The sequence below is a fragment of the Narcine bancroftii genome, chromosome 9 (assembly GCF_036971445.1).
Source record: "Narcine bancroftii isolate sNarBan1 chromosome 9, sNarBan1.hap1, whole genome shotgun sequence".
In the NCBI taxonomy this organism is placed as follows: Eukaryota; Metazoa; Chordata; class Chondrichthyes; order Torpediniformes; family Narcinidae; genus Narcine; species Narcine bancroftii.
In genome coordinates this window covers 95,979,385-95,994,389 of record NC_091477.1, presented here as the reverse complement: position 1 = coordinate 95,994,389, position 15,005 = coordinate 95,979,385, and the positions used below count along the sequence as shown (strand labels likewise).

Here is a 15,005-nt window from a genome sequence, read left to right as displayed (position 1 = left end):
TAATAAAATCTATAATCTGTTGAAGGTGAGGGCTATGCAATGTGATTATTTTTAATCAAAGCTACTGATGTTTAATATGCTCTGTAAAAGTGATCAAATTTAAATTCCTGTATACACCCTTTGTGCATACTGCACAACTCAATTTTTAATCATCCATGTGGTGAAGCACATACAACATGAAGAGGTGGAATCAACCTGAATTCCCAATTGATACATCCCCTGGAAAAGTGACAAAGTCTATGCAACTTGCATGTAGTGTAGGAAGGTACATCCATGTAAACCTCAGGAACCTAGGTACCACAACAGGAACAATCTCTGCCTCCACACTATTTAAGGGGTCATTGTTTATTTTTGGGATCTGATGGGGAGTGAGCTGGATAAGTTCATTTTGTATGAAATGCGTGAACAGTTGGCGGAAATCTGAGCTTCTTGGCGGACTGTGAAAATGTAGTAAAACCACAAAAATGCTGGAGGAACTCAGCAAGTGGTGCAGTAACCGTAGAAAGTAAAGATATATGACCATTTTTGGCCTGAACCCTTCTTCTAGGTATGAGCAAAAAAGCAGGCAAGTGGGCGCCTGAATAAAAAGGCAGAGGGAGAAGGGAAGAAAGGGCAAGAGAAAGAACTTGAGAGCAGCAGAGATTGAAGAGGGGAAGCAGTGGGAGAGGTTCTCACAGAACTCATTTTGAAGAGAGGAGGAAAACTTCTTCAGGGTAGGCATCCCTCAAAGAGATTTCAGAGAGGAGCAACTGAATGGAATGAAATGTGAAAGTCGGCAGATGCTGTGCTTGTAGAAAAGCACAGAAATGCTGGAGGAACTCAGCAGGTCTCACAGCATTCAGGCTAGAAACATTGGTGATATATCGTTAACTCCTATGAACACTGCAAGACCTGTTGAGATTCTCCAGCATTTTTAGGGTTTTACAACAATCACAGCATCTGCAGACTTTCGTGTTTCACGCTGATGGACTGTGAAGTGAAGATTGGCTTTTGCTCACAAGAATATGGGAGCTTCAGGCATGATCCACCAGCACCACCAGCAAGTGGAGGAAAGAGGCCAAAGGCAATGCTCCTCTTGCACTGGAGCCTGAAAGTGAAGAGGTGCATTAGCATGCAGAGTCTATGCTCCTCAGGATCTTCCAAACTTTAAACTCCTGCTGCATGAGCAGCAAACTATCAAGATATGGAGATTTCCAGAGGTTATGGCGACAGAGATCTACTGCACACATGAGATTGGACATCTTTACCCATGGACATGGTGACTGTCATCTGACCGTGAGGACCTCCAGGTTAATGGCAGTTGATTTGTGTGACACATTCCAATCTGCACATTTACCACAGATGTTGGGGTGAATTTCCAGCCTATTGGCCAAGTTCATTGCCATCTTGGTGTGGATGGCAGGTGTGCAGGCCCCCAATTCCTGGAGTTGTTTCTATGAGGTAGACCATCTGCATGTGCTAAGTATGTGTCAGGAGGCAGGCTGAGAGGCCATGCTTCCAGAATGCCATACACAGCTTGGTTCGATAAAAGACTGTTCCAGTGGCAGAGGGAGAGGTCCAATATGCAGGCTCTGACTTCTGGCTTTCGCTGTGTATACTTGAACATCATACACTAACTGATCATTCAGAACACAACTCCTAATTCACAACGCCACAAAATCTACCCTAGAATCAATAGCCAGGGATAAGCAGTTCTCCTTCTCTATTAAAAAAGAGAGGAATTTCTCCTCAAAATGAAGGCACCAATCATTGGATGTATGAGCATTTATCCATATTGGAGGTTTCCCATCAGAATGATCTACTTTCCCCATATAGGATGTCATTGTGAAATTCAAACACCATAATTCTTTGAAAGTCCAAATGGTACTTGTCCACCTCCAAAATGTTATCAAGGTTAGGATGGTCAACAGCTTGCATGACTTACTCATTGAGACACTTGATTGTGCTTCAACTGCTATTTGATATATGGACAGGGGTTTTTTGACTCCTGACTTTGGTAGGAGGGCATCTGCAAAATCAGGAGCAAGGACAATAGGATTTTTTTGGAGAATGTCATTTAGGTTCTCAAGATGCAATTCTATAATCTTTACCACTCAGGGAGCACTGCAGTAATCTCCAGGCATTCACTGAAAGTAAATTATTATCGACAAGTTTGGTATGACATACTTGTTCTCTGAACAGAAGTAGCAGATAATGGAGGAATACGAACAAAAGATAGCATTGGACAATGAGGAGTGAAGACTGAGAGGAATAGATGGATGTGCATCCTCGTTCAGGAAGATCCGGTTTGAGTAATCAGTTAGAATTTTTCAAAGGAATAGTGTCCACTGTTGAGGCTGGTAAGGATGAAGTTTTCTGCATATACCTCAGTAAGGCCTTTGAGATGGTCCCACATAGAAGGATGGTCCAAAAGATAAGATTCCATGGGATTCAGAACAATTGGGCATATTAGATCTGAAATTGGCTTGGTAATAGGAGACACAAAGTAATGGTCAAAGGTTGTGCCTGCAGTTGGAAGCCTGTGATAATTAAATTGATGCTGGGTTCTGGGAGGATGGAAGACAGGCTGTGGCCAGGGGAGAATTAATATTTGCTGAGGCAACAGAAAGTGTAGATGGACAAGATGGAGGGGAAGGAGCTTTGTGTGATGGTTTGAGCTGCATTCACATCTTTCTGCAGTTTATTGCAGTCTTGGGCAAAACGGTTCCCATAGCACATTGTTACAGATCTTGACAAGATATTTTTGATGGTGCTTTTGTAGAATTTGCTGAGGGATGCAGAAGACATGCCAAATTTCCTCAGGATGGAGAGGCGTTGATGTCCTTCCTTGGCCAGGACAGGTCATTGGAGATGTTTACTACTATGACCTTAAAGCTGTCTACTATCTCCACGCCTTTCTCCATCTCTGTCTCTATCTACATCTTCATTTTCAATCTATTTGTTTCAGGTATAAACATGGAGTCTACTTTCAGATTAAGCCTTTTTGAAATGCAAATAATGTGGCAAGTTCCTATTACATTCTACTTGGGCCTAGCAATAACATGTAGTATTCTCACTATTTCCCCTTGAGTCAGTAGTGTTACTATGTTTATTGCCCATTCACCCAACAGCGGCATCCATTAACCAGGAAATTATGACAGAATGGCACTTCATTAATATGGCTCAGCATGTTTGGGGCTGCAGGTCGAGGCAAAAATAATTTCTGTTACAGATTCTAGCATCTCCAGGGTCATGCATTTTTGTGATCAGGAACACAACTCCTAATTCACAACGCCACAAAATCTGCAAAGCACATTTCAAAAATGAGAGAGGCTTCTCTAAATTCCTTGAAGAATTCTTTGCACTTTCCTCTGAGATCAGCTCCAAAGACAATGTTCCTCGTCAGCAGGTAGCAGCCAGCCACATTGTCAAACCCTTTGGGCAATCATTGAAGACCACCATTTTTGCAATACCTTAAATGTCTGTTGTTTTCAAAATGGCTATCCCCTTAACAATATTTGAATTTTCTTACTCTAAGTATTGCAGGAGGACAGGAAGATCATTTCTTCCCACCTTCTGTTTAAATGGTAATGTCAAACACTTTCAAACATTCATTCAAATCCAATACCAAGCAATCACTGACTAATTCATTCCAAGAATGCTTATCCTACTACTTCTATCCAGTGCACACTCAGATGTTTTATCTGAGCTGACAGATGATTCCTACACTGGAATAGAGAAATCTGCAAAGATTTGTGAAGGGTGACTGACAGAAGCTCTCAGCTGAGTGGCCGCATTTGGATATTACTTCTTCACAGCAGGCTCACTGATATACCATATGAGAAATGGTGGAAATGTGAATGCTGACATTCACAGATGGGGAACAACAAATTTGTACTTCATGGAACTGTAAGTACCCTCCAAGAGCTAGGCATGACTAGCGTAGCAGTCTGGGGAAGGATAGATCATTGGAGATGTTGACATTTTGAAGCTCCTTATCTTGAAGAACAGAAGAAAATATCCTCTAAAACCTAACACCTGTGGAATGAAACGGTTAAGAATGAATTGAAAATAGTCAATGTATGATTCAATATAGTCACCATGGAAAAGAATAAAGGCATTACAATCTATTTCTTGAAAAAAAAGCCTTTCCACCATCTCTTTCAATTTTTATCATCAACCTTTGATCTATAACCATTTAAGTGTAAAACCATCAAACTTGTCTTCAGACAATACACTTGATACACATGAAAGATCTCTCTCTCGATAACTAAGGTGGCAATTGATGAAGTAGACAGAGACGATGTAGTCAAACAATAATCATGGCTTTTATTAGCAGAAACTCATGGTACATTAATGAAAGACCATAGGTGCGTACACAGTTATACCCAAGGGGAGTGTCCTTAACAGTAGAGATAATGCACAGCCAATGTTAGTACAGCAAGGCTCGCCAGAGGGGAGACAGGCAGCTGGGCAGACATTCACCACAATAATACATATTTAGAGAGAGAGGGGGGGGGGTGGGGAAAGAGATGAAATATATCTGATTAAAGTGGAATCCAGAAATGTTTGATGACAGTGATCAAAGATCCCATTACAGCACTTATACATTGAGGGGCTTTTACCCACTAAGGAGGCTGTGATCCCTGCCATCAGATGTTACACAATGGTTGCCCACTTCTTCCGCCTCTGTGGAATTTCAGAGACCTGACAAAATTGGGTATGTCCAGACCTGGACACTTCATACAATGCCCAAATGTATCCACGGAGATAGCACATTAACCTTTCAGATCAGCTGTTCCACATTATCTTTCTTAGTCCATTTGTGAAGAGCAGATGTGTTACCTCACTCACAAGTAACAAGCACCAGAACAGGGTTGGTGGCAGAACAAGTCTAAAAGGGGGAGCATTAAAGTAACCGTGGGGAGGGAGCAAACTGATGTTCGACGACTCTCTCAGCGGGTGGGGGGGGGTGCTTATATTGTCTGCCGCTAGAGACGCTAATGCTGCGGGTGGGGTCACAATAACTCATTTTTGGGGGTGGTGCCCTTGAATCTACCCCCCCCCCCCCCACCCCAGTCCTGGTCCAGAGCTTTCATTTTTCTAGGCTGAAAGCATTCTGCCTCAAAACTACAATACAATTTCCACTACAGGTCTGGATTTGAGATGGTGGATGCCAGATCCAGATCCAGTCATTCCATGCATAATTTCCAGGAAACACACACAACTGCAGATGTTGGAACTTGAAGAGAAAAAAAACCAAGAAGCTGGAGGAATGCAGAGAGTCAAACAGTTCCTGTTTTTTGGAAAGCACTTGTCGATGTTTCAGTTCACAACTCTGCATCAGAACACATTAATGCAGTGTTTCTTCATCTTTACCACATATCAGCTGTGTGACCAAGGCCATCAGAAACTAAAAGGTTACCAAGTTGCCAGTGAGCCCATCACATTTTCTACTGCAGTTTGACATTCCTCATCAATGTAAGAACTTAGAGATGGATTAAAATTCAATAATCTTGGATTCATCTGTGTGCAAGCAGCTGACCTGTTACTTCTTCGTACATCATTACATAATATGACATAGATGAATGCGATGGTTATTGGAGATTTATCAGCTGCATAATGGGACATATTATGTTTGACATTGAAAGTTTGTTATTATTATAGAAATATATTTGGGTCATCAGGCTTTCAAAGATATTTCCAGTTAGTCTCACTTGGTTCCTGTTCTCTATGTATCTGCAAATATTGCCGATACAGTTATTTATAGCTATATCTTGTTGTCTTAAGAGTGATATACCATACATTGTTTGAAACATTAATATTCAAAAGAAATTGCACTGAAAATTAGTCCCATTTCACTACTTTCTTTACAACTGAATTGAAAATATTTAAAGCTTGAAAGATATGGAGAAATACACAATCTTTCAATGAAATCTGAAAATGTAGTTTTTGTTTAAAGCAAATAGATTGTTTCCATTGACATAACCTTTGGGATTTGCAGGAGCACATATCTTTAATTAAAATATAAGTGATTGGAAAAAGAAAATGGTGAAATAACAAAATAAAGAATTCAATGCAGGGGAATTCACACTCAACATGCAAGTGTGAATTGGAGAACTGAGGGCAAAAAATGAATTTGATGTATATGTGCCTTGTTCATTTTTCCCATGATCTTCCAAAATGGAGGAAGGTGGAGATGGCAGATAGTGTGTGGGACGGTAGATTAGAATGGAGAAATTATAAGGGTGCAGAAGGGATCAAGGCGGAGATGAATATTGGAATGCTCAAGTGCATATTAAGGACAGAGATATAAAAATAAGTTGTGAAGATCTGAAGATTCTCAACCACAGAAGACATTGTTATGGGTTATAAAGAGATAGATTATGGGGAGTTCAGTGCAGGTCATTTCATAAACAGAGTAACAAAACACATCTCATTTAAAATGCAAGAGCTTTGTTGAAGCTAGGCATTCAGTGATTTTTGCAAAGACAATGGAACTGCTTTGGAAAGAATTTCCAAAGCAGGTGCAAATGAAAAGTCCAGCCTCAAGTGCTGATAAAGGTCTTTCAAGGATTGGGTTTGGAGCCTTGGAAGAGGTTTGGTTTTTACAAGTAGGGAGAGAGAGAGAGAGAGAGAGAGAGAGAGAGAGAGAGAGAGAGAGAGAGAGAGAGAGAGAGAGAGAGAGAGAGAAGTCAGTTCTGAAGTAGCTTTTGAGGTTGCAACATGGCAAGCTGGCAGGCTTGTTGAAAACCCCATTTTGAAGATGGGTTGTGAGTTCTGAGTTCAGCCTGTAGAAAACTCTTGTAGTCCTTTCAAGAGCAAATGCCCGGCTAGAGTGTTTCTCCTGAAACAAGGGAAACAAGAGGAACTCTGTGGTGACCTGGAAGAAGAGGTTATCATTTGGAAAACCCATCATGGGATAAGTTTCTTTGGCAAGACAATGAAGTGACTGATTGGAAGAAATCAGTTTGTGTGTGTCCAATGAACAACAAATATCTCTCTGAAACCAACAAGAATCTTCCTGAGCAGTAACCATTTAACTTTAGGCACCAGAGCCTGCTGAAGATTTATAAATATTAAATTCTGTGCACAATATAAGAACTGTCTGATACTGGTGAACTTGGAGAAGTGAGAAGTCAATGATTAAACTATTAAAGCAAAGAACTTTCCTGAACATATACACATTACATACATGTTGTGCTTATAATTAGAAGGGGGTTGAGTTAGGTTAACAGTAATGTTAAAGTTTGATCTTGTTTTTATGTTTAAAGAAAATTAAAAGCAACTTTTGTTTAAGTAATAATTTTTTGTTGAATTTCTATTGCTGCTGGGTTTTGGGGTCATCTGGGCTCGTAACAACATGGCCTGAGAGAGATCAAGGAAAGGGATGGGAGAGAGAAGTCAGAATTGAGATGATCAGATGAAGGACAACCTTGGAAAAAGATGGTGGGACTGAAGTGGAGGTTGGGCTCGTAAAAGGACTTGGAATGGGGAGGGGTTTGGTGGAGAGAGAACTATGCAGAGATGATCACAGGTCAGGGGGCTATTATTGGGCGTAGAGTTAAGAAGACAAACATAGGTGCAAAGTAGAAGCTCTGACTATGGATTGGGTTGGAGATCAGAAAGTTAGATAATTGATTGGGGCTACATTGGACGTACCCGGGAGAAAGGTCATGGAGTGAAAAAATAGGGGTGATCATAACAAAGGGAACAAAAAAAAAATCAATGCTTTGCATTCCCCTGTGATAAACAAGGTAGGTAGAGAAGTTGTGGTTGACAACTACTCCTGTGTTCCAGATCCATGTTGCTTGTGAAGATAAAACAGCCAGGTGAAAATTATGCATTTGTGTTCATTTGCTGATTGACATCACTGTCACATTTTACACAATACAAAGTACTCAACCATGTTCAATAATTGAGTTTGGATAAAGTTCACTTGCACAGAAGATAGAATTCTTGCTGTATGCAGGGACATTTTGGGGTAACTGCCTTTATTTAATGAGTTGTTGTGATTTCTTGTCCACCCAGTGAAAATTCATTTGAAGCAGATTCACAGGCAACTGACAAGAAAAAATTGGATAAATTTTAAATTTAGACGTACGGTATGGTACAGGCCATTTCAGCCCACAAGTCTGTTCCGCCCAATTTACAATCAATTAGCCAACACCCCATTACATTTTGAAGGGTGGGAGGAAACCAGAATCATAGAGACACAGGGACAACCCACACAGACATGGGGACCACATGCAAACTCCTTACAGACAACGCGGGATTTGAACACTGGTCCAGATCCCTGTCACTGTAAAGGCGTTGTGCTAACTGTGCTGCCCACATCAGGAGGAAATAAATTCTAGAATATGGGAAAATTGCAGTGATGTGAAATTAATTGAAAATCATGAAAAAAGAGCTGCACAAGTGCAATGTCTGAATGAACTCTTTTTTGTTGTATTTTTCTGGGCATTATCCCCAACTTCAAAGGCAGTGGTCACAATATGAGCACATCTGTGATTGGAAGTACTCAGAAGTATGTTAAATGTTCATTCCCACTCTGTTCACCAAGACAGGCAGAACTGGCCACTTGTCAATGCATGTATTAAGAAAGAATGTATTTTCACAATTCCTTGTTTCCTCTACTGTTTATTTTTCTAATAATTTCCTCATTTCTTCATTCCCCAGATTGGTTTCTTCTTACTTCTGCTCTCCTAGATTTCATTGTTTTCTCAGTGTCTGCTTCTTAATGCCATTGCTATCAAATTTGTTTTCCTACTTAACAAATGTGCCCCAAATCTTTCTGTTTAGAAGATTCCTTTCTATTTAACCTCCCCTCACTTCTACCAATTTCTCCCATATCCTTCCTTCTCTCTGATGTTTACCAATTCACAGTAGTTTCTATAACATTATATGGAAATTAGTGCATTTGATAAGGACTAAAATTTCATCACAAGCTCTCAACAATCATAGTGTGCAATACAAAATAGTTTCAAATCTCTTTCAGTAGCATAAGAAGATATGCAGAAAAAAATCAAAACAGGAAATGCCTTTGAATGTAGGGACCCATTACTTTTTAATTAGCGGTGCTTCCCCTGAATTGGGCATGCTTTATTCTAAAATTCAGCATGTTTTTCCATCTCTGATATTATTCATCTTATAAAAGTTTAAAAAAATCTCTACATTTAAATTGATCAGAATCCCAAACTATATTTCTTAGGCAAATAAATGTTGGTGCAAAATATTTGTGTTATTTATTTATATAAAATGTTCATTCAGACTCACAGTAAGTAGGCTTTGAAGGATCTGGCAACCATGTGAAATGATGCAACACAGGAATGAACATGGTTCAAAATATACCAACATGTATTTTCATTTTTTAGATAATAGTCTATGTGAATATATTTTGAAATAACTAAGTAGGTTCTTCATAACAAAGAAACAGATTTTATGTAAAACATAATCCATACCTCTGCCCACTCAAATGAGCCAATATTGCCAAAACTCGTTCCTCCCCAGGAACAAAATAAAATGCTGCGGTTTGGCCGCCATTGTTTCTTCTGAACCTGGGACATTATTGATCTGATTATCTCTGTAACGATGGAAGTACTGCTGGTCCAGAGTTCTTCTCTGTTGCCATGGTGACTACCGACGATAACATACTTATCTGAAACAAAAATATTTATTCTGTTGGTTGGTAATCAGGAAATATTTTACTTAAGAACTACATAAATGAAAAAAAGGAAATGGATTTAATAACAAAGTTCATATTTATTGTCAGAGCACATACATGACATCACATACAAGCCTGAGGTTATTTTTCTGGTAGGGCAGGCAGAATTTGTATTTATCAGTAGGGCAAAAAACTGAACTCAAGAAAAGATACATCTACAAAGGAGAGAAATGCAAACAAGAAGGAAGTACAAACTATGCAATACAGAAATAAATATTCAATAATCAATAATGTGCAAATAAGAGTCATTAAATGAGTCTCTGATGGGGTTTGTTGTTTTGGAGTTTGATTGTGGAGGGGTGGCAACAGTTGCTGAATTTGGTGGTATGAGTCCTGTGGTGCCTAAATCTCACTCTCGATGGCAACAGCGACAACAGGGCATGTCCTAAGTATTGTGGATCGCCAATGACTGCCGCCGCTCTCCAACAGTAGCAGTCCACGCAGATACTCCCGATGTTGGGAACAGTCCTGATGATGATATACTGGGCTACATCCACACCAGGGCTTCTTTCCAACACTAGGGCATTATTTTCCATGACCCCAAATACAACAGCTCCTTCGCCCTTCTGCTAGCCTCTCTTAAAAGTTCAGAATATTTAATTCCCAACCTTGCTCACTTTGCAAACTCCACTCTGTAATGGCTGGACTTTATTTCTACTTGTGCAGTTAATTCATCCCTTAGGTACTTAACAACCTTAATACTTAGGTACTTAACAACCAAATCCACATTTAATTTCTGCACAAATGATTGATCGAAGGTTGCACAGCATGACCAACAGAAATATCGGCTCAAATAAAGCTCCCATGATAATGCTGCAATAGTTCAGGCTTGCTCTCCATACTTCTGTCTTTTATAACATCGAAAAAGACATTGATAAAATATTAATTCACTTGTGAATTCAAACCATCTCCTGAATAAATTTACTAACTGATTTTTCTTGCAGTATCACTACCTCAAAATCACACTGCAAGTCTTTCAAATTCCCTTTACTCTTTTGGAAGGTTAAAGAATGATGTGCAATCCATAAACTCGTGGATTATGGATGGAGAAACTTCAGGTCACACAGCATCCTTGCAAAGTAAAGGATAAGAATGATGGCCTAATTTACCACAAAAACTTTGATGATATTTAAAATAAACAAACAGTTCAACAGTGAAGTTTCTGATGAGGAAAGCTAATTTATGGGTAAAAATAATTGGCCTTGTTGTTCCATAATTTCCACAGAACTGAATTTTGGAGGCACATTAGAATATGCTGTTTCTATTCTGCGACACATTTAGGATGATTGAGAAAACTTTAATTTTGACTTTTCTTCATTAGATTAATTTTTAAACGTTAAAATAATTAAAACATTACAGCACTGTGCAGGCTCCTCAGCCTTCCATGTTGTGCTAAACCATATAAAAGTCCTAAATCCTCCCTACCCTATAACCCTCTCCTTTCCATGTGCCTATCTAATAGTCTTTTAAAGGTCCCTAATGTTTCACTTCTGAGGCAGTTGATAATTGAAGGTTTCTTTATGGATTTAGATTGTCCATTTCTTCAAAGACAACAATGTTCAAATGGCTCACTCTCAAAAGTGGCATGCCAGGTTGTGGAAATGTGCAATTATAATTGGATAATATCCAATTATGATGGATAAGCTAATCAAACTCCAGGGTCAGGCCAGCCTGAATGCTCTGGAACACTGTTGACGATTGATGATGGTTAGTGCAGGTTTAATAAAGGAATCCAATTATATGGAGCCCTTGTGTGGCCACCAATGGAATACAGTTGACAGATCAGGTCTCCTTACTAAAGGAAGTATATGCTTGTAATAAAGGAAGTGGAGGAAGTTCCAAGGATATCTTTATAAGGAGGGATCACACAAACTAAAGTTATAATTTCTTCAGATTAGAAAAAAGAGATCACATTGAAACGTGCAAATTATTTGATTAGAATCAGAATTTGAGATCTAGAATCGGGGGTCACTGTCACAAAATAAGGAAATCAGGAAGGTGCTTATTATCCAATTCTTTACCCAGGAGGGCTGTGGATGATCAGCAACTCAGTATATACAAGCCAACAATCAATACTTTTTTTTTAACAATTAAGGAAATGATGGAAAATTACATTACTAGGCTGCTTTCCTTGTTGACAAACTCCTTAGGTAATGATGAAGCTACATTCGTGAAGGTAAATTGAGAATACTCTATCACAATACAAACTTGTAAATATGAAAAACTGGGAAGTCAAAAGGAAAATCACTTCTAAGAGAATTTTGAACCTCTGATCTGCACAATATTTATGCAGCTGGTCCCATTAAGTTTCTGGTTAATAGTGACCCCATAACATTTATAGTAGGAACTGATCAAATGCAATAGTGGTGGATATAAAGAGGAAATTACTTGACATTTTATTGTTAGAGATGCATATTGCCTGCAATTGTGTGGTCTGAATGTTATTTAGCATCTAATGTTATTCAGTATTAAAACAGTGAACACACTTGCTGCCATTAGGCTTCTTTGACTGAGAAGTACAGGAATTGAATTGAATTTTGTGCAATCATTTTTTTGTTACACAGAAATCTTGCGATGTTGCATAAGGAAGACCCTGAATTAAACTGGCTTTGGTCGTTTACATTGAACCAAACAAAGCCAGCATAATGCTAGATCAGTGTGTCTTTTTACACAGCAAGCCAGCATTTCGGGAGCAAAAGAGGTGGGACGTGTAACACAACAGTGTCGGTGTCTACTGTCGCATATTTGATGGCATGTTAGACCCACTTTTTTCCACAAAAAGTGGCTCAAAAATATTCTCCCCACCTTATATGTGACATTGAAATAAGGGTGATAATGGTGAGTATTGCCGACAGTGATCTTCGTCACTGTGTGGCCCACTAGCATCACTGCCATCTATCATTTGGGGCTGGTGGTGGGCTGTCGGGAGACTTTTGCGGCAGCCCACTATCATTCCCTGTACTGGTCATTGCTGTGTTGAGAAAGTGTCAGGTTCGAGAGAGACAAGTGTCAACATAAGGATTTGGAATCAAATGCTACTTTTATTAATGCACAATTAATAGAAGAGTGTGGAAAAATCATTGCTGGAATAAAACACACACAAGCATTTATAAAAGAGTGTGGGAAAATCTATTGCAAGTATTGATCTATAACAGAGGTTTTCAAACATTTTCTTTCCACTCACATACCACCTTAAGTAATCCGTATGCTATAGGTGCTCTGTGATTAGTAAAGGATTACTTAAAGTGGAATGTGAGTGGAGAAAAAAAGGTTGAGAACTACTAATCTAGACTCAATTGTTACTGAAATATTTTGCTTGAGAAAAATTGACATTGGCCCATTTCCTTTGGAATTATGAAACCGTGCACATAACAAGACAATTAGGTACAATTAAAATAGTGGTTTTCAAACTTTTCTTTCCACTCACATAGCACCTTAGGTAATCCCTACTAAACACTGCTATCTATTGTTCGGGGCTGGTGACGGGCTGTCGGGGGGAGTGGGGCGGTGGGCTTTAGACTGTTCAAACTGAGGACAAACCCACAGACCAGCTTATTCACAGCACAACGTGACTAGAGACATCTGGGAACAGATGAGAGCCAGGTGGTGGGATCAGTGTGGGGGATGGTCTTTTATCACAATGCCACTCCCTAACACTAATCTCCCCTCCCTTAATATTGGAAGGTTTGTCAGTGACTGTCTTGAATACATTCAGTAACTGAGCATTCACACTCTCCTTCGATAGAGTTCCAGATTCAGTATCCTTTGGAATATATCTAGCAGTTGGAAGGTTTCCTACTGAATTCAGTTATTAGAGTTGTCGATACCTCGCATTACAATAGTGACCAGATTTTAAGAACAGTCACATTCCTATCATAAATTCAGCTCATTGGTCTATATTTGGCACAAGGCTAAAATGAGTTTCATGGCAGAATTCAAACTGCACCAGTGAATAAATTATTTGTTAACTCCAACAATATCTTCTCTCACTTTTTCTGATAATTGACTAAAGATTAATGGTGGTCAGATTGAGGGAATGTTAAATTGTTGCAAATGTTGCAGTTGTACTGATGCAGTTTGCTAGATCCACAGTTAGCGAGGGAGCACATGCCTCCAGTGCTAGAGTCAGGATGTTGTCATGCCCTATGACCTTTGATGCATCGAATTCTATTAGTCATTTCATTTAACTGATAGATCAGATCAAACTTACTTTAGTAATTGATGAGGGGGCTGAGTTAGATGATCTGCATGGGACTTTTGGCTGAAAATACCAACAAATGTTTCTCATATATTTGGGTTCTGCCATCATTGAAGATGGGGATAGCCTTGAAGTCCCTTCCTTCCAAAAGCTTTATTAGCTATCATTCGTAATTAGATATGATGTGACTACAGAATTTTGAACTGATCCACAGGGAATGGAATAATTGCAGTCTATCTGTGTTATGCTTCCACTTGTTAACATTGGTGTAATTTTAACGATTTGTCATCTTTGCTTTAGGCCCACCTGGTAATGCTACTATCAATGTCTTGAACAAGTGGAGGTAAGAGGTTTCACAGTCACGGTAGAGTAAGGTTACTATAGAGATTTCGGACGATGTCTTCGCCACTGCCCTCCATCTAGCCCACACCCACCTGGAAAACAAGGACTTGTACACTCAAATGCTGTTTATTGACCAGCTGGACATTCAACTCAATCATGCCACAGTACCTGATAAGGATGCTGAGCCTGCTGGGTCTAAGCACCTCTTTCTGCAATTGGATTCTTGACTTCTTGTCAGGGAGACCCCAAACAGTCCGGATTGGTAACAGCACCTCCAAGTCCATCAGATTGAGCTCAGGGCCCTCCCAGGACTGTGTGCTAAGTCCACTGATGTTCACTCTGCAGACCATCGACTATGCAGCTAAACACAGTTCAAACTTCAACAACTAAGAATATCCAATACCCTAAATGACATAACCTGCTACATAACTTAATTAGGTGCAATAGCAGACAGCAAGGCTTCACTCCCAGGTGAGGTCAATACCTTCTACACACGATTAGACCACCAGAACAAGGAAGAACCTACTGCATACCCCATCTCCCCAATGATACCCTACTGTCAGTATCTAAAGATAATGTGATGGCTGCCTTCAGGACAGTGAATCAAAGGAAAGCTTCTGGTCTGGATGAGGTACTTGGCTGAGCTGACCAATTGGCTAATGTATTCATGGATTATCTTCAACATCTCATTCCAACAGGACGTGGTAGCCACCTGTTGCAATCAGGCGTCAATCACACTGGTGCTCAAGAAGAGGGTGGTAA

The 15,005-nt window shown here is 39.6% G+C and overlaps 1 protein-coding gene across 13 annotated transcripts in view; it reads right to left on the bottom strand.

Moving 5' to 3' along the window:
• The window catches only part of LOC138742470 (inactive N-acetylated-alpha-linked acidic dipeptidase-like protein 2), a 658,708-nt gene that overhangs the window by 162,234 nt on the left and 481,469 nt on the right, over nucleotides 1-15,005 (bottom strand). For all 13 annotated transcript variants that reach the window (XM_069896945.1, XM_069896944.1, XM_069896943.1 and 10 more), the window contains one exon: nucleotides 9,441-9,637. In XM_069896945.1, the coding sequence (XP_069753046.1) occupies nucleotides 9,441-9,637 (197 nt within the window). The remainder of the gene's footprint in view (nucleotides 1-9,440; nucleotides 9,638-15,005) is intronic.